The following is a 27,412-nucleotide window of genomic DNA, read 5'->3' as shown; positions in this document are numbered from 1 at the left end:
AAAAAAAAAAAAAAAAAAAAAGTAAATTATACATTAAAAATCAGCAACCATGGGGACTTGGAGATGTTTCTAAGGTCATCAATGCCTCCTCCAGACAAATAAGCCTTATGATAAATGCTTATATATCTTCACAGGCAAAGTATATTTAAACATGTAGAAGCACACACATAATCATACACATGTTATATATGTAAGATACAGAAATATATTCAAGTGTCTATGTGGCTCCACTCGCCAGTCTGGGGTACTTTGAAAAACCAAGTAGACACAAAGCCATCAATACACTTTTTATAGAACTCTGTACACACATAGCTAAAACCTTCAACTTTGTAACACAAGAAGTTTTAAAAATTAGTTTGTGTTAATAGGACATCTTTCTTATTAAATAAACTTCTTAGGAATTTATTTATATACTACTATGCAAGTAATACCATCTTAGGTCTTCATAAATGAGGACAATAAATCAGGCAAGATGGCACACATCTAAGTCCCAGCTGAGGAAGGAGGATCTGAGCCTAGGATTTCAAGGCCGGTCTAGGCAACACAGCCAGATATGTCTTTTTAATAGTAGCACAGTAAGCCTGAAGTAGCAGTGCATGCCTATGATCCCAGTGGTTTAGGAAGCTGATGCAAAAGGATCACAAGTTCAAGGTCAGCTTCAGCAACTCAGTGAGACTCTATCTTAAAAAATAAAAAGGGCTGGGGCTGTAGCTCAGGGGTAAGTGTCTGTGGGTTCAGTCCCCAGGACCTTTCCTCTACACACCCCAAAAAAGCAGACAATGATAGGTGGCTACCTAGCATGTGAAGGCCTGGGTTCTATCTCCAACACCTCAAAAAAAAAAAAATTAAAATTAATGACAATGAAGAGAAATAGGAAGATGATTGGTCTTTTTTGTTGTTGTTTTGGGTACGGGGATTAAACCCAGGGGTGCTTAATTACAGAGCTAGGTTCCCAGCCATTTTTATTTTGAGACAAGGTCTAAGTTGCTTAGGGCATTCCTAACATAAGTTGCTGAGGTTGACCTTGAACTTGTAATTCTACTGCCTCACCTCTTGAATCACTGATTACACGGGTGCACCACAACATCCAGCTTGTCATGTTTCTTTATATGACTCTAAACAGATCTGTCCCAAGGCTGACAACCTTCTTGGTATTCTACACAATACAGATTTCTCTTCTTGCCCAACTAATTAACCTATAGTTTCTCTAAAGTATTATTTTGACACTTCTAAGTACCTTCAAATAAAGAATTTTCACTCAGATCATTTAATTTCCCAATCCCCAATCTCTTTTTAAGACCAATCATTGTTGCTCCTGTTATACTCCAACATTACAGAAAAAGAATTGCAAGAATTTCTGAACAACTCTATTTTTAAGCCAAATACCACAGTTACTTGATACTTTTCTTTTTTAATCAAAAACCACTCCTATCGAAGACACCTGTAATATGCTTGTCATTCAAAAATACAAGTATGGCTTCTTTTTGTTTTTGTTTTTTGTAGTACAAGGGATTGAACCCACGGGCTTGCACATGTTAGACAAGTGCCCTTCCACGGAGCTACATCCCAGTTTGTTAACATTTTATTTATTCTATTTATTTATTTAGAGACAGGGTCTCCCAAATTTGCCCAAACTAGCTTAAGGCAGCTGAGAATATGGGCATATGTCCCCACACTCAGCTCAAAATATATTTTTAATCTTACCTTCAGGTGGCTCTCTGTCTACCAGTCCTTTTGGAAGCAACTCTTCATCATCCACTTTTAAATAACCACATACTTTTGGAGACTGTAAACGTGAAACATTCTTGATATCTTCTGACTTATAAACTAACATTCTTTTGTCCTCAGTATCATTAACAAATCTCCAAAGTGGCTAAAACACAAAGTATACATGTCAAGATGGAAAAAATTAAAACTCCTAAATATTAAATTCTTACAATGTTCTATTTTTTAAATATTTTTTTTTAGTTGTAGATGGACACAATACCTTTATTTTTTATTTATTTTTATGTTGTGCTGAGGATGGAACCCAGGGCCTCACACATGCTAGGCAAGCGCTCTGCCACTGAGCCACAATCCCAGCCCTCTTACAATATTCTTTGCTTGTTCTTAGATAACATTAAGTAAACTGACTGGACATTTTACCCAAAATAAATCATTTCTATTTTTATCACATGGATTTCTATGCTAATAAATTCATATCCCTCATTATTTTATCTGTACATGGGGGAAAAGCATTAATTTGTAAAAGTTACAAAATCTTTTAGAGGATCCAGAAAAAAAATATGCCTGTACTTTTCCATTAATTCATTCAAAAATTTCTATGTAATGCCAACTGTATACTGGCACTGTTAGAAGGCATACTAATTTTGCAATAAGTCAGACAAGATTTCTATGAATGTGGAATTTCCATTTTAGTTTCCTTTAACATTCAGATATTTGATATGTCTGTCATACTAATTTTTTAAAATATTTGTTTTAAATGTTGATGGACCTTTATTTTATTCACTTATTTTTATGTGGTGCTGAGAATCAAACCCAGTGCCTCACCCGTGCTAGGCAAGTACTCCACCACTGAGCCACAACTCTCCAGCCCCCATACTAGATTTTATGAATAAAAAAGGAAATAAAAAGATTTTTAAAGAGAGATGACTAAAAACTTGCAACAATATGCCTGAAATTTATTAGTTTCAGGAAAGTTACTTTATAAAAATCTGCATTTCCAGTAAATCAAACTCACGGGTTCCAAAGGTTTCCCAAGTCAAAAGGATGTTCCTGTGTTTACAAAATAGTTACCTGTAAAGACAACGGTCTCAATAGAAATAGGCAGCTTGTGGGGAATGCATAAAAAAGAATTTAAAATTTTAGGCTGGGGATGTAGCTCACTGGTATAGTGTTTGCCCAGCATGCACAAGGCCCTGGGTTTGATCTCTAGCAATGCAGAAACAAAACAAACTTGTTTCTCCATCAGGGAAATATGAATCAATGAGATACCACTTCATATCCTTTAGGATAGCTATAATTAAAGACAAATTCTGGTAAGGATGTAGAGAAATCAGAACCCTCATAAATGTTGACAAAAATGTGAATCCTCATAAATGTTGACAAAAATGTGAACTTTAGTTACCATATGATCTAACAATCCTACTCCTAGAATTTATTTAAGAAATGAAAACATATACCCACATGAAAACTTGCTCATGAATGTTCACTGTAGCTCTGTTAATAATAGCCAAGAAGTGGAAACACCTTAATCGTCCATCAACTGATGAATGAATAAATATGTTATATCCAAACAATGGAACATAATTCAACAATAAAAAGAAATGGAAGTACTAATACATGCTTCAACATAGATGAACCCTGAGAATATTGTTCTAAGCAAGAAGGCTACAAGGCCAAGGAAATGGCAGCACCATACTCTTGAATTTCCCAGTTTTCAGAACCATGAGTAACGCCAGTAACCCTAGCAACTTGGGAGACTGAGGCAGGAGGACTGAAAGTTCAAGGCCAGCCTCAGCAATTTAGCCAGGACCTATCTCAAAATAAAAAGTAAAAAAGGGGTTAGGCATGTGGATCAGTGGTTAAGTATCCCTAGGTTCAATCCCTAGAATCCACCAAAAACAAAAACCTCTATTCTTGATAAATTACCCAGTCCCAGACATTCTGTTATAGCAGCAGTAAGGGACTAAGACAACAGCCTAAACATTAATAGTCTACAACATACTGCAAGATTATATATTTCTTTTTTCATACTTACTGATGGGTGACAAAAGACTAATGGCCACATGGTTTGAATGTATTTTTAAAATATAAAATTTTTAGCACCAGCATCCTGGCTTAACCCTACCAGCAAATACACCTGAAAATTTCATTTACACCAACTTTTTAGTTCTCCCACAGATGATCTGTTTTGGTGATGATTTGGACTACCCAAAGCATTACTGTTTTCCAAAAAACATGGAATCAACTTCAACTCACAAATAAATGGCATGTTCTGTTTTCTAGACTGGTATCTGACAAGTAGATACATGCCTGACACAAACATGGTAACCACAGTCCTGATTTCGACCTAGTGCTTCAGTGGAAGAGTGGCCGGAGACTGAATTTCTCTACAGACTTACCAGACTATGAACTATAACCTTTTACCGATCTAACATGTGGATAAATAAGACTTCACCTTTGTCTTTGAGAATGTTTATATCTGGAGTAGGATTATTAGAGAAAAATTTTAAATGCATGAGAGAAGGAATGTTTTCTCTTCCTATATCCATCCCACATGTTCCTCTATCAATTGTGGTACTTTAGAAATACAAGGTGAATCTGATGACAGCTTCCTAGACATATAAAAAGTATCATCCTTGTTTTTCTTTTTTGGTACTGGGGATTAAACCCAGAGGCACTTTACCACTAAGTCACATCCCCAGCCCCAGACCCTTTTATTTTTTATTTTGAGACAGGATCTTATTAAGTTGCTTGCAGCCTCCCTTAGTTGTTAGGCCTCAAAAGTGCATCCTCCTGCCTCAGCCTCCTCCCTGCTGGAATTACAGGTGTGTATAACAGCACCCTGCTTCATCCTTACTTTGAAAGTCATCTATTTTCTTCCTTGTGAAAAGCAAAAAAAAACCTCTTTAAATATAAGGAGAAAAGAAATAATTAATTTTAACCTTTGCCATCTTAAAACAACTAACAGAGATATAAGCTACTACAAAAAGATCACATGTAGACTTACCTCTATGTTATATTCTGCCCCATCTGTGTTGATTCTTATTATGACATCATCGTCTCCTATATGGGCTAGGACTCTAGAGTTAGGCTCACCTTGAGAAGAAAGGTAACATTTTTTATTATTAAAAACCAGGTCAAATAATAAACCACTCATTAAACTTATTAAATCCTTCATCAGATTGAAATGTGCATCTTACTACAAATTCTGCCAACAAAAAACAAAGGCCCCAGAAAGAAGCTAGATATTTTTCACCTTCTGAGGAGGTATAATCATTTTAAATTTATCAATTTACCAAAAACATACCAAAAAACTTGTAGATATTCTTCCAGAATACCTTACCTAATTTTAGGTGAGAAAGAACTAAGAGAAGGCAAAAAATATGATCTGTAATATACAGATCTTAAACTGTGCTTTGGAGATTTCTATGCCGTTTTTTTGTTTTTTTTTTTTTAATTGCAGAAAAAAGTTCAAAAAGTAAACTGTAGCCAGGTGTGGTGGCATACTCCTGTAACCTGAGCTGCCTGGGAAGGAAGATCTCAAGTTTGAAGTCAGTCTGGGCAATTTATCAAAACCCTGACTCAAATAAAAAATAAAAAAACCTGAGCCCAATCCTTAATACTGCAAAACAAACAAACAAACAAAAACCTGCAACTGCTTGTTTGATATATTTTCTCAAATAAATATAAAAGTAGGATATTTGGCTGGGTGTGGTGGTACACACTTATAATCCCAAGGTCACGGAAGGCTAAAACAGGAGAAACTCAAATTTGAGGCCAGCCTCAGCATGTTAGCAATATCCTTAGTAACTCAGTGAGATTCTGTCTCCAAATTAAAAATAAAAATAATTGGGGGAGGGGCTGGGGTTGTGGCTCAAAGGTAGAGCGCTTGCCTAGCACCCGTGAGGCACTGAGTTTGATCTCAGTACCAAATAAAAATAAAATAAAGGTATTGTATCCACCTTCAACTAAAAAAATATTGTTAAAAAATAATAATTGGTGGAGTAACAGAGTGATAAAGCACCTCTGGCTTCAACCCCCAGTATCAAATAATAATAATAATAAATTATAAGTTCCCCTAGTTTCCCTGATTTAAGTCTCATTAAGAAAAGCCTACTAGGTTGGGGTTGTGGCTCCGTGACAGAGCACTTGTCTCACACATGTGAGGCACTGGTTAGATCCTCAGCACCACATAAAAATAAATAAACAAAATAAAGATATTATTGGGGCTGGGGATATAGCTCAGTTGGGAGAGTGCTTGCCTTGCATGCACAAGGCCTTGGATTCGATCCCCAGCACCAAAAACAAAACAAAGATATTATTAAAAGAAAAGCCTACAGTCCTTGCATAAAGAAATGAGAAGGTTAAATCTGTATCATTTGAAATTAATTTTAATCATCAAATCAGCCAGCTAGCATGACATGCTAGGTAACACTCATTTCCTCCTGTTATAATGTTTCTTCTTTCAAATTTAGTACAGCTCAAACAGAACCATAGCAGAATAGCACTCCTATGAGAGCAAGCCCTTCCCCCACCAACCTACCAGAAGAGATTATATAATTATGTTAGACTTAGAGAACTAACCCCCCAGACATGAGGACAAAATCCAAGCCCCATACTAACCAACCACATGTCCACTGAAGAAGTCTTGCCATTTTATAGTGTACTCGCTTTCATCTTCACCATCCACCACCACAACTTTGAAATTTTGTGAAAAGCGTTCGGTACTTGATGTCAAGTACAATTTAAAATGCCTAAAGAGAGAATGCATTCAGAGTTCACTCTATGCATATTTAAAAAAAAAAAAAAAAAACCTAAACTTTCTTAACATTCTGGATAAGTTGACAGTAAAAAAACAAAAAACAAACAAACACTATGTAAGTTATAACTAAGGTATTTAGAGCAACATACCTCCTGTAAAGACAAAAGAACTCTGTCTGGTCTAACTGCAAAAACTTGGCAGGGCAGACCAAAAGAAACTAACTGGAGGAGAGATTCAAAGAGCTTATGAGTTTCTCTTTCCTACAAAATTGATAATAAGTAAACACATGTATTTGGATAACCAAAGCAGAATTCTGGCTTATCTGGAAAAATTATTACTAAAGATTAATATTATTATATATCATTAACTGAACAACTACTTAATATTATATACTCTATGTTATCTCCACGCAAGTCACAGCTGAGGCATGGAGGTTAACCAACAAACTGTGAAACTAATGCAAGGTTACACAGCTACTGAACAGCGAAACTAGAGACTAACTGCTGTATTTCACAACCTGGTGCTCTGCTGCCTCTAGCAATCAAGCTGAGTACCCTGTGGGAAAATTCTTATTGCTATGCAAATTAATAAATAGCTGCTCTCTACATTTAAAAGCACTCATGAGTCCCTCCTCCTCAAAAGAACTTATCTTGAAAACTATATACCCAAAATTACCATTAGGAAAATAAAAACAAAGCCTCCAATGCAGACATTAAAATATGCCCTTCGGATCTTTAGATGGGGCTTTTTGTTTTCTACAGTTTGTTGTTCTGACAAAAAAAATTGGATGGTGAGCAAGATTTTTTCAATTATTATTTACAGAGCCCTTTCAGTGTGCTCATGAACACCAAAGACAAAGAAAGGCATGCTATTTATCTCAGCCACAGGAACAAATTTTGTCAGCTGTGGTGTTGAAAATATGAAATGTTGCTTCCCCATGGGTCTGCTTGAGTCTTTGAACTGCCAGGAAGAAATCCAGACTGGAACAGTTCCCGGGGCAACAAATATTTTTAACTTTTGAGCACACAAGGTAATTTTAGTTTGCTTGTGGTTTTTAGTGGTTAGAGTGAAAGAAACAAAATAGAACATTATTTCCTAAAACTTTAGAACATTTTCTCCTGCTATCCAAAACTGTATCTTCCCACACATTCTCAGTCATAATTTTTTTCACCTTCAGTTATGATGAGAACTGTCAAAAGCAACCCTATTACAAAGCATCCCTATTATAAATCCTTATTATTTAGCTTTAAAGCTCTCTATGAATCATATTATTTTTAAGGTTCTTTCAAAATTTACCTTAACTTATCCTCCTAAAGTTATGTAAAATTATTTACTTACAAACATATCTTTCTTTTGATTTCAGAATTTACTGTAATAACAGACTAGTACTAACCTGTGGGAGGCCAAGCTTATGGGTGACTGAGTTACATTCCCCAGCTGGGTACTGAGGCACTCAGTCACAGAAATGGGTGTGTCTTGCTACAGCCCCATGGGTGAAGCTATGCTCACCTGTTCCTTTGTAATATAACCCCTTGCCCTGTTTAGGATAGAATCTTCCATGGAAGTGCCTTGTGTGTGTCCCCTCCTCTTACTGTGCCCTTGGGTGTGGCCTACCCAGGTGTCAGTCAACCTGCTGACAGTGGACATCATGAAGATAGACTCAGCCCCCTGAAACCTGACCCCTTGCCTCATTTGAATAGCTTCTCCTCAATAAAAGGGGTCAGCACATGTGCTCTCGCATGTGCTCTCGCTCTCTCTCTTTCTGAGGACCCTTAAGGTCAGAGGAGCCGTCACAGCAACCCCAAAGAAAAAGGTATTTGTGTCTCTTGTGTGGTTATTTCGTGCAGCCTAGTTAGCCCAGTTTAACTAGAGTGACCCCTGAGCCTTTTAGTCGTGAGAACAGAAACCCGGCACTAACCAGTCTGGATTACCATTATTTTCCTATTTTTTAATGGTCCATCTTATCAGGCATCTTACTTTTTTAGGAGAGGGGGGTGGGGACGGGGGTACTGGAGACTGAACTCAAGAGTCACTCAACTTCTGAGCCACATCCCCAGCCCTATTTTCTATTTTATTTAGAGACAAGGTCTGAGTTGCTTAGCATCTCACTTTTGCTGAGGCTTGCTCTGAACTCACGATCCTCAGGTCAGCCTCTGGAGCCACTGGGATTACAGGCATGCGCCACCACGCCCAGCCCTTACTTTAATTTCTTTCAGTCCTACCCTCCTCAAAAAATTCGAGATATTTCACCTTTAGGAAAAACATCTAGCTTTTTAAAAAAAAAAAATCTGATAACATTATAAAAAAAAAAAAACATTTGCAACTTTTTTGTTAAGTTAGATAAGTCTTTCTCCCTTTCTCCCTCCCTCCCTCCCTCCCTCCCTTCCTTCCTTCCTTCCTTCCTTCATTTCTTTCTTTCTTTTGGAGCTGGGGATCGAACCCAGGGCCTTATGTATGCAAGACAAGCACTGTACCAACTGAGCTATATCCCTAGCCCTAGATAAGTATTTCTCGATGTACACCAAAGAGGAAATACAAATTTTAAACATTTTCCTTTTTTTCATAAAATTAATTAATTCAGTCTTCTCAGCATTCTGTGCTTTCCAACCTTTGTGTAATCTTGGCTTATTTTTTCCCCTTCCATTATTATTTTAAAACAATCTACTTATTTACCATTACCACTAAGTAACTGATGAACTCAGTTAATCCCACCTTAAGATTGTAAGCCATCACATCACAAAGTCATGAAAAGTTCATTTGTGTTTACTATAAATTACTGCGATTTCCAAACTTGTTTGGATTCCCTGCCCGGGCCTTGAATGCACCCATGCCTGGCTCTCCTTGACCAGATAACAACCCTCTCTGAAACCTCAGCGGTGCCTCATAAATTCTGATGTCAAGATCTGAATTTACTCCCTACCTTGAAACATCAAGTCATGTAGGTCATTAGTCTGCCATCTGCCCTCGTTTGCCAGAACCCTGTTAGCTCTAAGTTCCCAAGACACTCCTCTTTGTAACTTTTTGTGCTATAAAAACATTTTCTTCCCTGAGAGCTGGGCTGTTCTCTGGCCCAGCTTTCGGGTGAGACACTTGCTGGCCAGTTTTCTTTGTGTACACAATATAAGCTTGCTTTAATTTGGTTTAAAAGTAGAGTCGGTGGTCTTTTCCTTGTGTTGTGGTTCAACACAATAAGTGTATTCACAAAGGTGAGGTCAGTCATAATATGCACTCTTCATGTCAACTTTTTTTTTTTTTTTTTTTTTTTTAAGCTCTAATAACACAATGTAGTAGAAAAGGAAGGCTATTGGGATTTGATTCTGAAAACCCTGGCTCAAATCCTATCTCCTCCACTTACTCACTCTTTGCCTTTGGCTTTAATCTACGAACCTAGCATTCATCTATGCAAATGGCAAAAACATTGACTAAATGACTGGTCTGAAGGTTAAATAACCTGTTTTAAAGCACCTGGCATGAAATTCTCATAAATCAGCAGACATATTTCCCATTAAACATTTATTAGTTTGTTTATTTATTTATTTATTTTTGTGGTGTGGGGATTGAACCCAGAGCCTTGTGCAAGGCAAGCATTCTACCAACGGAGCTACATCCCCAGCCCTCCATTAAACATTTAAGATCAAAACTATGAAAAATAAATTACAAACTTGCCCATATTATTTAACATTTTCTTTTTCTTTTTTTCCCTTGTGGTGCTGGAGTTTGAACTCAGAGCCCCACACATGCTAAGCAAGCACTCTACCACTGAGCTACATCCCCAGCCCAACATTTTCTTAATGAACCAATGTCGTCTATGAGACATGGAAGAGAAATACACAAGACATACAAATATTTGCCCCTTGGCAAGGATTTTACAGGCCACCCCAAATCAAGCTTTAACAGAAACCCAGAAAGCTTAATTTTGAGTTCTGCTTTCTTTCCTTTCCCCTTGCTCTTACTCCTTCCTTGCAGTTTATCATATCCATTTCAACAACTCTCATCAGTACAACAGACACAACACAAACTTTGGAATTAGGCCTGTGCTCAAATCCTGTATCAACCATTTACTAGCTGAGAGATTTTAGGCACATTATCTAACATCTGTGCGCCTTTTATTTATTTTTCTTTTTGTGTCTTCAAAAAAGGAATAACAGCCAGGCATGGTTGCACATGCCTGTAATTGCCTAAAATAATCAGTAATGTACAGTAATGGACCAATTTCTTTAATGTTCTAAACACTACTACAATTTAGTAGTCAAAAAGACAATCCAATAGAAAAATGGTCCCAGAATGTGAAAAGTCAACTGACTGAAAAAATAAAATAAATGAAAAGGTGCTCATTTTCACATAAAATGAAAATCAAAACTACAGAATACCTTCCCCTGGGCTGGGGATATATAGCTCAGTTGATAGAGTGCTTGTCTTGCATGCATAAGGCCCTGGGTTCAATTCCCAGCACCACAAAAAATAAATAAGTAAATAAATAAATAAATAAAACATTCACATCCTTGACTGAATAATTATCCTATAAATGTAACCTTTAAAAGCACCCAAAAGAGGGCTGGGATTGTGGCTCAGTGGCAGAGCGCCTGCCTTGTCCATGTGAGGCACTGGGTTCGATCCTCAACACCACATAAAAATAAATAAATAAAGGCATTGTGTCCATATGCAACTGAAAAAATATTTTTAAAAAACACACCCAGGGGCTGGGATGTAGCTCAAGCGGAAGCGCGCTCGCCTAGCACAGGACCCGGGTTCAATCCTCAGCACCACATTAAAAAAATAAAGGCATTGTGTTGTGTCCATCTACACATAAATAAATAAATAAAACACACACACACACACACACACCCAAAAGAGCTGGGCATGGTGGCACACGCAAGTAATCCCAGCAACTAGGAGGCTGAGGCAGGAAGACTGCAAGTTCAAGGGCAGTCTCAGCAACTAAGCAGGACTCTAAGCAATTGGGGAGACCCTGACTCAATCAAAATTTAAAATTTTTAAAAAGGGCTAGGGAAAACAAAAAAAAAAAAGGTTAAGGAAGTGACTTAGTGGTAAAGAGCTTCTGGGTTCAATCCCTATCCCACCACCTGCCGCAGTCTGGCTGGGCACAAAATCAGGAGCCACTCAAGCAGGAACAAAGTTTATTTTTTGAAACTGCCGCCAATGTCCGGTACCGCCCGGGAAGATTTTTTCCACCCACGCGGCCTCCTCCCGGACCCACAGAGAGAGCTCCTCCCCCGGAACTCCCTCCTACTGTACTTCCCCAACCAATGGGAACTCTCCAGGAGTCCCGTAGCCGGCCTAGGTGAACAGCAGGAGTCCAATATCCATATGAATGCAAATCTTAACATAATCATATCATCTCAATGGCTAGCTGGCGTCACCTTTCGACCAAAAATGCCATGCATCATATACTTGGCTCTTAGCAACCACCCAAAAAACAACACCAGAAGAGGTATATCTACAAAGCTATTCATTAAAGCACTGTTTGTTATAGCAAAAAAAAAAAAAAAAATCAATTTGATTAAACAATATCCACTTGTTGAGTACTAGTCAAGAGTTGCTAAATTCTATGCACTCGAAATTATGTGACTGTTTATAATAATGTGTATCTATATTGTCTGTATCACCTTCAGTATTCCAGTATTTGAGGGAATATTTCCAGGAGGCTCTTCAGATACCAAAATCTGTGGATGTTTGAGTCCCAAATATAAAATGGCATATAACCTCTCCTATGCTTTAAATCATCTCTAGATTACTTATAATACCTAACACATGTAAATTTTATACAAATAGTTGTACAGTTCACAGAAAAACAGAACAAATGAACTGGACATGGTGGTGCATGTCTGTAATCCCTGAGGCTGAGGCAAGAGGATCACAAGATTGAGGCCAGTCTGAGCAATGTAGCAAGACTCTTAAAAAATTAAATTTATGGGCTGGGGATGTGGCTCAAGCGGTGGCGCACTTGCCTGGCATGTGTGCGGCCCCGGGTTCGATCCTCAGCACCACATACAAACAAAGATGTTGTGTCCACTGAAAACTAAAAAATAAATATTAAAAAAAAAATTTTAAAAGGGTGGGGATGTAGCTCAGTGGTTTTAAAAAAAAAAAAGTAGCTATTGGCTATTGGGAAATGCTATGTGTTGCTTGATTGAGCATTGTCAGTAGGTTTTATTCTAGGAATGTACATTTTTATGCATTCACTTTTCTCTAAATTTTTTAGTTAATCTCAGGATTAATGTTGTATGAGAAATAGATAAGTCTGAATTTTTTTTTTTTGTAATCTATTAGAACAAAACATTTGATTGTTGCTGTTGTTGTTGTTATGATACTTTGTAGTTTGTGCTTTAATTATCCACCACTTTTCAGGAATTTGTATTAATAATGATAATCATTTTCTACCTTCATGTTTCATATATAAAAAGACTTGAAGGATTATATAAACCACCACTAAGTCTTTTACTCTTCTTATTACTGATCCTAACTATGCCTTTTCAAACTCTACCCAAGTTTGCCATCTGTCTCTAATCTCAGACTCTTACAGAACTTTTAAAGAATAATGCACCAGAAACCACAGACCAGAGACTGATAAGACTTAATGGGTAAGATGGATCTGAACACTAGGCCCCAGGGTTCAGAAGTAATCACATGTGTGAATAAGGAAAGACAATATAACCATCAAAATCCCTGAATGATAACTGAGAATCAATAGATCTGAATTTTAATTTTGATTCTGCAGCAGCATTAGCAATCTAAGCTACTATTTCAGAGAAAGCATAAAATACAGCACTGAAACAAGAAAAAAAAAAAACTTGCCTAATATAAGCAAGGCCCTGGGTTTGACCTCCAACACTACAAAAAAATTAATACATAAAACAAATAAATACAATACTATATTGTTAGGGAATAATGACAGGAAAATCTGTATATACTCAATATAAACAAAATTTCTTTCTAAGAGTTTTGATCAATAGTTGGTTTAATCCATGCACACAGAATTCAGATACGGAAGGCCAGCTATACCTACACATAACATGTGCACAAAAGATTCATGCGCCAAAAAACATACAATAAAAATTTTTAGAAGTTTACACAGGATGTATAGTCATGAAAATGTGAATATAATTAAAAAAAACTGAAAAACATTAAAATCTCTCTAGTATTTTTATATTTTGGAGTACCGGGGATAGAAACCAGGCCTCTCACATGCTAGGCAAATGTTCCACCAATGAAATACATCCCAGCCTGTATGTAGTTGTTTGTTTTTTGGTACTGGGGACTTAACCCAGGGAATATATACCACTGAGCTCCATATCCCCAGCCCTTTTTATTTTGAGTCAGAGTTTCACTAAGTTGCTGAGGCTGACCTTGAACTTGTGATCTTCCTGTCTCAGACTCCCAAGCTACTGGAATTTCAGACAAACACTACCATACCCAGCCCCTAAGCAGGCACACATATTACTTTTCCTAGATTCCTTCAACAGATGAATGGATAAAGAAAATGTGTTACTTATACACAATGGAATATTACTCAGCCTTAAAGAATGAAAATTACAGGCAAATGGATATAATTAGAGAATATCTTCCTAAGTGAAATAAGCTAATCCCCAAAAACCAAAAGCCAAATGTTTTCTCTCATAAGTGGAGGCTGTAAATAAATAAATAAGTGGAACGGGGGGGATAGGAAAGAATAAAGGAACTTTGGAGTAAGGAAGATGTGGGGTTGTGGGGATGGAAAAGACAATAGAATAAGATAGACATTATTACCCTATATACATGCATAATTATACTACTGGAGTGACTCTGTACCATGTACAGCCAGAGAAATGAGAAGTTGTGCTCCATTTGTGTGCAATATGTCAAAATGCATCCTACTGTAAAATTTTTTTAAAAATTAAAATTAAAAAAAAATGGGATACAAGTCTATCCTATAAACAAACAATAATTCAGGCCAGTTACATTCTCCTAGTGTTTATTTTTTAATACTGGATAAAAAGTTTCTTTACAGACTCTAGAATGAGGTCTGCAATTACTGAACTGGTTTATATCTGCAAAACATGGGCTGGGGTTGTGGCTCAGTGGTAGAGGGCTTGCCTAGCACATGGGAGGCCCTGGGTTCAATCCTCAGCACCACATAAAAAATAAATGAATAAAATAAAGCTATGACAATAAAACAGTTACCTCATTTTTTAAAAACGCTCATTTAAAAAATAAATAAATAAATCTGCAAAACAGCATGGATTAAAATTACTACCCAAATCAAGCACATCAATCAATTTATGGTTGAAATAAGAGGAGCTCAATTTTAGACCCAGTCCACCACTATGTGTGGGGTCTATGTGTGGGTCCTAAACAAAACATTTTTCTCTATCTCATGTCCTCACACATAAAGTAAAGATAATATTTAGTACCTGGTTGGTTATACTGAAAATGTAAAGTATTATAAGCATTCAATTTGTAAAAATCCCTAGCTGGGCGGGGTGGCACACACTTCTAATCCCAGCAGCTCAGGAGGCTGAGGCAGGAAGATCACAAGTTCAAAGCAGCCTCAGTAACTTAGCAAGGCCCTACACAACTAAGTGAGACCCTGCCTCAAAATAAAAAATAAAAGGGACTGAGGATGTAGCTCAGTAGTTAAGTGCCCCTGGTATAATCCCTGGTACCCCCACAAAATAACCCCAATAAAAACAATAAAAAATTAAAATTCCTTCTTAGAATCTCATAAACATTTCACCATAATTAATACCTTTACATCACTCACTTTTTAAGAAAACACTCATCAGTATGAATTTCAGAATAGGAATCATGTATGACAGACTATAATTATATCAATTACAAATCTTTATGATGTGATTTTTCCTAAGATTTCTGCTTTTGCCAAACCAAGCCCCTCACTGACCCAATATTATTTTATAAATAATTCAAATTACCTTTTCAAAGCTGAAAAAGTTAGTAATGTTTCCAAATGTGTTGAGGCTTGTAGATCCCTTTTCCTTATGGAGTGCTGCTGGATATTGGCAAGAGAGAGGATATCGTAGTCTGAGAGCAAAGAATCAAGCTTCTCTGAAAAAAAGGTAAAAAAGGTGATTAGCACCTGAACCTACTCATCAGCTGTATTATCACTAAAATGAGAGTGCCAAACAATAAGCTCTTTCTGATGCAATAATTACAAAGCACCTAAATGTACTTCACAACCAATAGGGTATCTCTCCCCCACCCCCTCTACCCCATGCCTCCACATGCTGGGCAAGAGCTCTACCACTGCGCTACATCCCTAACCCCTGGAGTACTATAAGAAATCTAAACTAAATATGATGAAGATCTAAATTCTAGTTCTTAAGACATAGAGGTTTTAGATGCTGCCAAGTTAAATAATAACTGAAGGAAGCAATCAGCCACACTCAGGATGCAGAATTCAAGAACAAATGACCCCAAATTCTTCAGAAAATAAATGGCTTTGGAAGGAAGGGAGGGGTGGAGACATAATAGATTTAAGAACACAGCAAGCAATCATAATATGTCAATCTTTTTGGATTTTTGTGGAAAGACATTTGAGACAATTAGGGCATTCTTAATATAAACTGCATGTTAAGATACTAATTTGGGGGCTGGAGTTGTAGCTCAGTGGCAGCACACTTGGCCACCATGCACACACAAGGCCTAGGGTCAATCTCTAATATCACACACAAAAAATTTTTTTATTAAGTTTTAAAAGACGGAATCATCCTCATAAACACGTCCAATTATTTTATGTCAATAAAAAGTTAAAAAATCAAAAACAGAATCAACCCAATAATTTTCTCCTTCACCTAAATATCCTCAATCAGTATTCATTCATCAGTCAGTCATCCCCTGCTATGAGCCAGACACTAAGTCCAAAAGCTGAAACACAGCATTAACAGAGGTGTCCTTGCCTAACAGCTCATTTTAAGGTGGGAGACCTAGATAGACAATGCACGCAAAAAATACGTCAATGTTGTGGACACAAAAGCAAGATAAAAGAGAGGAGGAGTGGTAAGGCCAGTTTTCCTACCAGAGTGGTCAAAGGCAGAATAGTGCTTTGCCACTGTACACTATACAAACCTGAAGAAGGCTAAGGGCAGGCCCACTGCTACCTTTTACTTTAATAAAAGTTTATCCAAGCTTCTAACTTAAAATTAGAATAAATAAAGTAGCAGCAATTTACACACTTTCTAGATACCACCCTTCGGGTTTTTGTTTGTTTGTTTGTTTAGTTGGTTTGGTACTAGAGACTGCACTCAAGGGCACTTTAAACTGAACTATATTTCTAGTCCTTTTTATTTTTGAGACAGGGTCTCACTAAATTGCTGAGGCTGGTCTCCAACTTGAGATCCTCCTGACTCAGCTTCCCAAATTGCTGGGATTACCAGCATGCACCACCACAACTAGCTGAGACCAACCATCTTCTTTTTAACAAATTTTCCTTTTAAATTTAATCTAGAGGAAAGCTGTTTCAAAAGGGATTAATCACTTTTCTACCAATGGATAACTGTTGGTGATTCGACCTTGCTAATATTTTTTTCTTAGTATAGGAGATTAAACCCAAGGGTACTTTACAACTGAAACTACATCCCCATCCTTTTAAAAATTTTTTTGACATAGATTCTCACTAAATTGCTGGGGCTGGTCTTAGACCTGTAAGCCTCCTGCTTGGCCTCCCAAATTGCTGGGATTACAGATGGGTACCACTGTGCCTGGTGACCCTGCTAGTCATAATGCTCAGTGGCACCAACAGAAAATCTTCAACAGCTTACCATTTATTCATCAATATGTTTTTGGTTTTTTTGTTTGTTTGTTTTGTTTTTGTTTTTGACTGGGGATTGAACCCAGAGGCACTCTACCACTGAGCTACATCCCCCTATCTGGTATTTATTTAGAGACAGGGTCTCAATGAGTTGCTTAAGGCCTCACTGAGCTGCTGAGGCTGTCTTTGAACTCATGATCCTCTTGCTTCAGCTTCCCAAGATTCTGGGATTACAGGTGTGTGCCACTGCACCTAGCTTTATCCACCAGTTTCTAAGTGTTCCCTATAATGCACCATACTGGGTTTTTTAATATAGTATCTCCACAAACATCCCTGAGAGATTATCCACATTTTACAGATGAGAAACAGATGCAGAATAAGTGATTTATCTAATTTCATAAAGCTAATCTGACATAGAACTGGGTTTTGAACATTGGCCTGACTGGCTGAAATTCTCAAGTTTTATTGATATGATATTTCTGAAACTCCTCTAAAATCAGCAAGTTCTCCTAGAACTTTGTACTTTTCAGTATCCTACTTTAACACATGTCAACAAAACATGATCTCCCCTCCTTCTTACTTATTTGTTTGTTTTTGTAGTATTGGGGATTGAAACCAGCACGACAAGCACTCAACCACTGAGCCACACCCCTAGCCCCCTCTCTCTGAATTCTAAAGTCCTTTGTTTATACCTTTCTTCTGGTACTTTATGGTTATGACATACTTATCTCACTACCAGAGTATAAAATAGCCAAAAAGGAGCTTTTTGTTTTATCCATCACAGAATATTTAACTCACAACACCCAGCACAGAACCTTACATCTATCCACACTCATGTCAACCAACTGCACCAATTCTCAGTGCTAGATGCTGATACACTCCTTCAGCCCTTCAACTTCCCTGACACAGGTTGGTACATGAACTTAGTTTCATTCAAGATCATAATCACTCCTACTGATTTAGAAACTTAACTTCAGTATTATAGTTTCATTGTTAATAACATGGGTCAATGGTTTTCAAAGTGTATGCATCATCTAGGAATGTGTTAGAAATGCAAATTTTCAAGCCTGCCCTTAGATCTCTCAGTCAGAAATTCTCAGGATGGAGTCCAGAAATCTGTTTAACAAACCTCCTAGGGGATTTTCATGAATTCAAGTCTGAAAATCATCATATAAGCAAGGCATGTTGACACCTGCCTGTAGCTCCAGCTACTTGGGAGGCTGAGGCAGAAAGATCATTTGAATCCAGAACTTTGAGGCCAGCCTGAATAACACAGTAAGAACTCTTTTATAAAAAATTTTCTACTTGTTTTAATTAGTTATACATGACAGTAGAATGCATTTATGCACTTTGATATATCATACATAGATGGGATATAATTTCTCATTTTTCTGAGTGTACATGTTGCAGAATCATATTGGTCATGTAGTCACATATATACAATACAGTAATAGTTTCTGTTTCATTCTACTTCTTTCCTATCCCCACATCACCTCCCCTACCCTCCCATCACTTTCTACCTAATTTAAGGTGACATTATTCTTCCCTAGTGCTTTCGCCTTATTGTGAATTAGCATCTGCATATTAGAGAAAACATTTGGCCTTTGCTTTTGTGGGATTGGCTTATTTTGCTTAGCATGATATTCTCCAACTCCAACCATTTACTGGCAAATGTCATAATTTCACTTTTCTTTGAAGCTGAGTAATATTCCATCGAGTATATATACCACGTTTTCTTTATCCATTCATCTATTGAGGGACACCTAGGTTGATACCCTAGTCCAGTCATTGTGAACTGAGCTGCTATAAACATTGATGTGGCTGCATCACAATAGAAGAACTCTCTTATTAAAAGAAAAAGAAAACCATTTAACTAAGTTAAAGTAAGGAACAGGTCAAATTGAAGGAAAAAAAAAAAACCTTTAAGCACAAGGATATTCACTACTCCTCTTTACATTATTTTTTTAAATACTTATTTTTTAGTTGTAGTTGGATACAATACCTTTATTTTATTTACTTTTTTTTTTAATGTGGTGCTGAGGATTGAACCCAGGGCTTCCAACAGCTAAGCGAGCGCTCTACCGCTGAGCCACCACCCCAGCCCCAACATTAATTTTTATAACAAAAGAATCAAAGTAAATTAATAACTGGAAACAGCTGGATAAGTTCTAGAACGTCCAAATGACAGGGAAAAATCTGCAACCATTTAAAATGCTGTACACTACACTTTTTTTTTTTTAATCAGGGATGGAACGCAGGACCACTTAACAACTGAGCCACATCCCCAGCCCTTCTTATATTTTTAGAGACAGGGTCTCATTAAGTTGCTTAGGGCCTCCCTGAGTTGCTAAGGCTGGCTTTGAACTCCTGATCCTCCTGCCTCAGCCTCACAAGCAGCTGGGATTACAGGCGTGCGCCACCATACCTGGCTACTACAACTTTTTAAGGTCTGAAAAATAAAAAATTAAAAAGAGCTGGGGGCAAGGTTGTGGCTCAGCAGTAGCGCACTTGCCTGGCATGTGAGGCACTGGGTTGGATTCTCAGCACCGCATATAAACATATAAAATAAGGTCTATCAACAACTAAAAAAAAAAAAAATTTTAAAGGGGGGGTGCTGGGAATATGGCTCAGTAGTGAAGGGCCCCTAGGTTCAATCCCTAATACCAAAAAAGAAAAATACTTATGCTATGTTAATGAAACAAAGGGAGATTTTAAAATACACTGTTCATATTGCATGATCTTAATTATTATAAAAACAGGCCTTAAAAAATGACAAGAGAGTAACATCACCAGTATTTGAGTGTATTTTCTATAATAAGCACTTTTTAAATGTAGCTTCCTAACATACTTTAAAATACTTAACAAGTATGTTTGCATTGCAATTTATTCTCTTTTAATGAGTAGATAATCCAAATTGGATGTCCTGGAGCCATCACAAACCACCTAGTAAAAACAGATCTCTCTTTGGAGCCAAATTAGAGCTATTTACTGCTCTTGAAATTGTCTTCTCACTAGCAAGTGAGAAGTGTGGAAAATGTGCCAGAGCGGAAGAAAATCGGAATCTGGGAAATCAGTAAGACGCTGAGCAAACCAAATGGAGATCACCAAAAGATTCCCAGGTTTCTGGTCTGGGTACCTAGGTAGATATAGTATAATTCATGGAAGGGTGGGGGCACTGGATGCTCTGGATACTCAATATTCAACTGCACTTCACTTTCAAAACTGTAACCACTGGTAATCGTAATTTTCTAGAGCTTTTTCAACAGAATTCAAACACTTCCTTCCCAAAAGATTCTCCTTTCTACATTTAAATCTCTTAATAAATGAGTATAAACCATCATTCTACTTACAATAAAGTTTATTACAGTTAGTCCTAAAAACTATGTTACCAAAATGATCTTTCTTTGCTCAGCATCTGGTCATGGACTCTTTAAAATTCTACAATTTTAATTGTAATTATCAGTAATTCTGCTGATTACTCTTTAAAATGAGAGCAGCTATCTCAACTTTCTATAAGTTGATCCAGCCATCACCCTAAATAACTGAGATTTTTCTCATTTCAGCCAACTACAAACACAAATTAGAAAATAAAAGACACAATTTAATTCAAAATTAATTAAATTAATTATATATATATATATATATATATATATATATATATATATATATATAAAATAGAATTTTATTATTTAAGGTGTCCCCTATCTACTCCTCCCTTTCTCTGTCAAGAGCTACAGTTTATAGTTGCCCCCACTTACCTTCCTGCCTAATGGTGCTTAGAGATACCGCACCCTTCCTTACTGTTTTTGTATCTTTTATCACCCCACCTTCACTTCTTTTTTTCTAAACCCATATTCTACACTTTTTTTCTCTTTTCCAACAGATTCCATTTATGCATTTATTTAACAAATACTTATTAAAAACCTCCTATCTTTCAGGCACTACCAATATAACAGAAAAATATATTTCCAGTAGTTCATACTGGGGGAAGAGATCAAACAAAATTATAATAAAGTGTGTCATTTGCCGAGAGAGCAGTTATAGGAAGTTATAGGACACAACAGGGGCAGGGTTCCTGCCTGGTGAGCCAAGGATGCTTTCCTAGGGAAGCAGTATTAAAATCAAAAGGATAAGGTTGCCATCAAGAAAAGGGAAAGAAGGAAGAGTTTCTAAGTAGATAGCATAACATGCTGCAGTCCTCAGGAAACAGATAATCTATGACTTAAAGAAGTGAGAGCAACTCAATGAAGCTGTGGTGCACAACAGCACAGAAAGAAAAGATGAAGTGACTGGGCTCAATGATACATTCCTGTAATCCCAGCAACCCAAGAAGCTGAGACAGAAGGATCCCAAATTCAAGGCCAGCACTGGCAATTCAGCCAGACCCTGTCTCAAAATAAAATCAATAAAGAAGAGCTGGGGATGCAGCTCAGTGGTAGAATGCTTGTAGGTTCTATCCCCAGTATCGAAAAAGAAAAAAAGATGATGAGGAGGAGGTGTGAGGCTTGAGAGGCAGACAGAAGTCAGGTTAAAGGACCATGGGACAAAATGCAGGATTTTGGACTCTGGACAAGGACAACAGCTGTTACTTAGAAATATCATTATAACCCCAGTGTGGAAAATGTGTCAAAGAGGAAGAAAACTGAAATCTGGGAAATCAGTGGGTAAGATGCTGAGCAAACCAGGCGGAAATCACCAAAAGACTACTAGGTTTCTGGCCTGGATACCTAGGTAGATATAGCATAATTCATGGGAGGAGGGGGTGGGAGGGACTGGATGATGAAAAACTCTAGAATGACATAGTCTGTCTTGTTTCTTATATACAATTCTCAATTACACTGCCCACTTACACAGGACTTCTTTTGTATTAAGTCATCATACGTTTGCAAATGTGTTACTTGATAAGCCATACAGTGATTTTAAGTGGGAAGAAAGCAAAACTATGCTATAGTATGATTCTCAACACTGATATCACCAGTAAAAAAACAGCTAATACTTTGCTCCTTCTAAATGTTCTAAAAGAAGAATAAAGACAAGTCAGGAGTTTTAGGCCTATGATAAACCCCCTATGAATATACATGTGAAATAGCCTACAAGAGATTTGATAAACTTTCAACTCCATCCTTTTCTTACACCTGAGTTGTTCTGTATTTGGGATAAGTTCAAAGAAAGAAAGTAGGCTATACTTTAGGTCATCATACTATGAACTAAAAAGTTGATATTAAGTTAAAACTAATATTTAAACCTCAAAAGGGTATAAATTTTGCTTATATAAATATAAGCATAAAAATGTGTGTGCGTGTGTATGTATATATATATATATATATATATATATATATACACACACACACACATATATATATATAGCTGTACACATACACATAGATAATTGTACCATGTATTTGAGAGCAATGTAAATAAATTGTCATAGAAGGAAATGTTTGTGGACCTTAATGTTTTCTTTTTTTGCAGCAAACTGCATTTTCCTAGAATACAATCTCCAAGTGTAATGAAGAACCCCTACAGTAGTACTCTGCTTACTCTCTAACTGCTCTACTGTATGAAATACAAAAAGTACCCCCAAATAACACCATCAGTATCATGCTTCTATTCTTGATGTCAGAAGTGGAAAAGGACTGCTATGAAGTATTTACAGTATCAGTGCAGAAGACACAAGACCAGCTCTTTAGCACTCTCAAAAATACAGAGGAGGAGAGAAGCTGCCTGAACAGGTTGTAAAACCCTAAGCAAGGATGAATCCCTCCCTGAATCTAAGGGATAAGGAGAGAAGTGCTCTCTAGTAGGTCAGGAACCCCAGAATCTAGGAGCTAAACATGTAATTTTACGGGTTTTTACCAATAAAGGAGGATGGAGTTTCATCAGCCTCCAGTAATTAATCCCCACCAAGAGCTTTTGACCACTGGGCATAGTGGCACTCACTTGTAACCACGGTGGCTTGGGAGGCTAAGGCAAGAGTATACCAAGTTTAAGGACAGCCTTGGCAACTCAATGAGACTCTTAGCTCAAAATAAAAAATAAAAAGGGATGGGAATGTAGTTCAGTGGTAGAGCACTTTTGGGTTCAATTCCCAGTACGAATAAAATTTAAAAAGAGGGGGGAAAAGAAAAGGGGGGGGGAGGAGTATTGAGGTACCTAACTCCATGGCTAATTTAAGAACTAAGTTAAGAGATACAATATATGAAAAGTCCTTCATTTCACTTCCCTACCCCAGTGAAACTTATCCCTGACCCTTCTTCCCTACCAACTTTTCTCAGGCTTTCTTCAAATTAACAGTTCCAGTTGTATAAACTTAACATCTCTCACAAATAGAAACTGATGAAGGATCCAAAACAAATAGAAACTGATGAAGGATCCAAAAAAATCAACCATACTTGGCCTTGCAGGACATATCTAGTATTCTGTGAAAGTCAAAAAGATTTCTCCAGTTTCCCTATCACAGCTCTTTGCTCGACTCTTCATTTTATCCTAGTTTATCTCTTTGACTAGCACAAAATAGTTATATTAATTTCCCTCAGAACAGTTAGGATCGTTAAGTGTTTAGGTTACAAAAGAATGCAGTTTATAAGCAAAATTAACACGAAAAGAGGAAGCCACATGTCAAAATACTGAGCAAAATGGTGCTGTTAATGAAATAAGTACTGTTATGTGGAGAATCACCAAGCCAATAACCTCAAGTTTCAAATATATGTTTCAAATACAAATGTTCATCCCTCATCTGTGACCTACATTTTTTCCTTCCACCCACTACATCCTCTTTCATTAAGAGTAACTCAAAGGGAAAACAATTTTGAAATCAAAGTGAGACTTATACACCCCTGCTGCAACTTTACAACTAGATATCATCATGACTAAGCTCATATGATTCATAACTTTCCTAAATTATGCAATTCATAACAGTTCAATTGAAATCATTTTTAGTGACCTACGGAGTACTCCAAAAGTCAGGCTTCTATTTATTATATGTATTACTGCTCTTCAGAAAAACGTTATAAGCTCGGGCTGGGGATGTGGCTCAAATGGTAGAGCGCTCGCCTGGCATGCGTATGGCCCGGGTTCGATCCTCAGCACCACATACAAACAAAGATGTTGTGTCCGCCGAAAACTAAAAAATATTAAAAAATTCTCTCTCTCTCTCTCTTTAAAAAAAGAAAAATGTTATAAGCTGGGCATGGAGGCAAACACCTGAAATTCTAGAAACTCAGAAGGCTGAAGCAGGAGTATTACCAAGTTCAAGGCCAGCCTTGGTAATTTAGCAAGACCCTGTCTCAAAATAAAAATCCCAGGGATATAGCTTTGTGGTAAGCCCCTAGGTTCAATTCCCAGTACCACAAAATAAATAAATAGATAGATATATTTTAGAAAAAAATCCTATATATACCTAATCAATATTTAGTAGTACAGTACATAACATCTGCAGACAAAAGGCTAATAAACAAAAAAACCATGGTCTGAAACTACTTGTCAGTCTTGACCAACTCAATCTTAATAATAAGATTGAGTTAAGGGGCGTGACTTTGTCCTTGGTGAGAGAAGTGTCTCTGCTTCCTAGGTGCCATGATCCCAGCTGTTTTCGTCTGCCACAAAATTCCACCATGATATTCTGCTTCACCTTGTTCCCCAAGGTATAGAGCTGGCTACGTATGGACTGAGACCTCCAAAACCATTAGCCCCCATATAAACTTTTCTTCTTTAAAATTGTTTTTTTTAGATTTTTGGTCACAGAAACGAAAAGCTAACTAAAACACATACTTAACAACTGCTTCAAAACAAAAGGGGGAAAGTGCCATAAATAAAAGAAATTATACTTGGAGGAAAAAAAAAAGATTTAAGCAAAAAATGACATCCTGAACTGTCAAACATTCTGTGCTGTCCAACATACACAAAAGTCAATATTTCAAATGCCCACAAGGCATATATGTTTATCAATGTGTAAATCTAACAATTCCCTACAAGTTTCTAAGACCCATTTTTCGAACCTATTAAAAAAAAAATTAGACACAATCTCTAAAGTTCATAACAGTCTCTAATCCTAACAGCCTTTTAGTCTGTCATCAGAAGTACCCTTATTTTCCCTTCTCACCTACCTAACCTTAAAGTCTAGGCTCAACTATCACCTCCCCCATGAAGCCTTGCTTCCCTTCTTAGACTGCATTCAGTAGCCCCTTCATGATCATATCTGCCATAATGTGTCCAGCACTTTTCTCCACATTGTTTTAGAAGTGTCTGTTTAGATCTCTTTATGAGTCTCTATTCTGCTATGCTATAAGCTGTTTTCCCTCCCCCTCAGTACTGGGAAGTGAACCGAGAGGCACTTTACTACTGAGTTACATCTCCAGCCCTTTTTAATTTGAGACAGGGTCTCACTAAGTTGCCCAAACTGGCCTTGAACTTGCAGTTTTCCTGTCTCAGCTTCCCAGATATGTACCACCACACAGGGCTATGCCACAGTTTTTAAAGATGGATATATTCTGATCTTTGTATTTCTGATGTCATTCCTAATACTGCGTGGACAGTATGAGTGCTTCAAACATTTGATGAATAAATGGGTAAGTCTATGCAGTTTTCTGGCAGATGGTCTGCACTAATTAAAAAATCAGCTTGGGTAAAAAACCTATGATGTGCAAATGTTGCTGAGAATCAGTCTAGAAGTAATGCTTTTTCCTCTACATTGTATGCTTATTTTTTCAACTGAGAACAAGAGAATGATAATAAAAAGTAAAAAGTTGTCAGACAGATGAATATAATTTTAGTATCTTAAAACTCGTTTTTCCTTTTCATTAATTTATACTTAAAATTAAGCAGATCCTTACCCTGTCCATCCTGACCACCACACTTCAAAATTTTCCTTCAACTTTACTGACTTAGCACTTCCTAACTGGCTCCCTTGTGCCTTTTCTTAAAAAGTCACTTTGTAATTCATTTCAAAATGAGACAACCACAAGGCAGTTATTTAGGAGGGAATACTCAACACCTTTAATCACCTTTAATACCCCTATTAGGGGATAGGATGTCAGCTCAGTGCTGGAGGCTTGCCCAGCACATGTAAGGCCCTGAGTTCTATCCCCAGTACCAGGGGGAAAATGCCATCAGACAATTTTAATTTTTGTCCATTATATAAGAAAACATATACCGTTTCATACTCTATTATTAATTAACGGACCGGTATTGCATTAACTTTTAAAACATAAAGGACCCTAACACAGTATAAGCTCACTTGCACCCATCCTTAAAATCCAATCTCTCCAGAAAATCTAATAGGGACCCTTTATTTTATAGGCTCAAAACTGATCAGATTGGTCATGCCTGCTCATTTCTTCTTAAATTAAGAAAACATTCACGGCGGCAGCCTCGCAGTTGGTTTGGCAGGTCTTAGCTTCCGCCTACTCCCCAAGCGCTTTCAATAAACTACAACGTAAATAAGAACGTGCAGAGGATGAGGACAAAACCCAACTCCAAAACCCAAATTCCGCCAGGAAATGCAAATGAACCCTCTGCAGTCGCCGCCTCCCGAAGAGACGCCGCCCGGCGGTGCCTCCCGCGGCAGAGATTCCAGCCCGCGGTTGGAGGGCGGGAGGAACTCGGGAGCTCCGGGCCCCGCCCTCGGTAGCGGCACGCCGCACTCCCGGTTTTTGCCCGGCAAGGCCACACCTCCCGACCCTCGCTGCCCTCGCAGCCCACTGCAGCGGGCCCCGTCCCCACAGGAGACCCACCGGGAGCCCGTCACCGCCACCCTCCCCGGAACGCAGCGCCACACCCCCCTTCCCACCCTGGAAACCGGGGACGCGCCACCGTCGCCCGCACCCCGCCCCCGAACACCTGCCAGGGCCCGCTCCCCTCGCTTCCTCGGCGGCCGAAGCCGGCTCGTCCCCGGGTCTCACCGAGTCGCTGGCGGGAGCCGAAGCCTGGGTCGTCCGGAGGTCGCGGCGCCAACACGAAAGGAACCAGGCTGGTCAGAAAGAGGAGACGCTGCCTCATGTTCCCGGCCCGGCCGCCGGCTTCACCACTCTCGGCCGCCGCTCCACCACTCTCGGCCGCCTTCGTCTGACGGGGGCTCGGAAAACTGCTCACATTGGGAAGGGATCCACCCGGCCCGGCCCCTCAGACCTCCTTCCCCTCCCGCGCCGCCTACCGGGAGAACT

General features: G+C 38.0%; 1 protein-coding gene across 5 annotated transcripts in view; it reads right to left on the bottom strand.

Annotated features, from left to right (window-relative positions):
* Adam17 (ADAM metallopeptidase domain 17) overlaps nucleotides 1-27,409 on the bottom strand; it is a 55,480-nt gene extending 28,071 nt beyond the window's left edge. For 2 of the 5 annotated variants that reach the window (XM_048804829.1, XM_048804828.1), the window contains exons 1-5: nucleotides 27,152-27,405; nucleotides 15,418-15,550; nucleotides 6,349-6,479; nucleotides 4,733-4,821; nucleotides 1,705-1,873 (exon numbers count right to left, since the gene is read on the bottom strand). In XM_048804829.1, coding sequence (XP_048660786.1) covers nucleotides 1,705-1,873; nucleotides 4,733-4,821; nucleotides 6,349-6,479; nucleotides 15,418-15,550; nucleotides 27,152-27,248 — 619 coding nt within the window. In that variant the 5' untranslated portion in view covers nucleotides 27,249-27,405. Of the gene's footprint in view, nucleotides 1-1,704; nucleotides 1,874-4,732; nucleotides 4,822-6,348; nucleotides 6,480-15,417; nucleotides 15,552-27,151 lie in introns of those variants that run through there. The other 3 variants (XM_015479988.2, XM_048804830.1, XM_048804831.1) reach the window with 3 other exon arrangements.
* Between the last annotated feature and the right edge of the window lie 3 nt (nucleotides 27,410-27,412).

Source organism: Marmota marmota, unplaced genomic scaffold, assembly GCF_001458135.2.
Source record: "Marmota marmota marmota unplaced genomic scaffold, marMar, whole genome shotgun sequence".
Classification (NCBI taxonomy): domain Eukaryota; kingdom Metazoa; phylum Chordata; class Mammalia; order Rodentia; family Sciuridae; genus Marmota; species Marmota marmota.
Note: the sequence above shows the minus strand (reverse complement) of the source record. Positions and strands in the feature narration are given on the sequence as shown.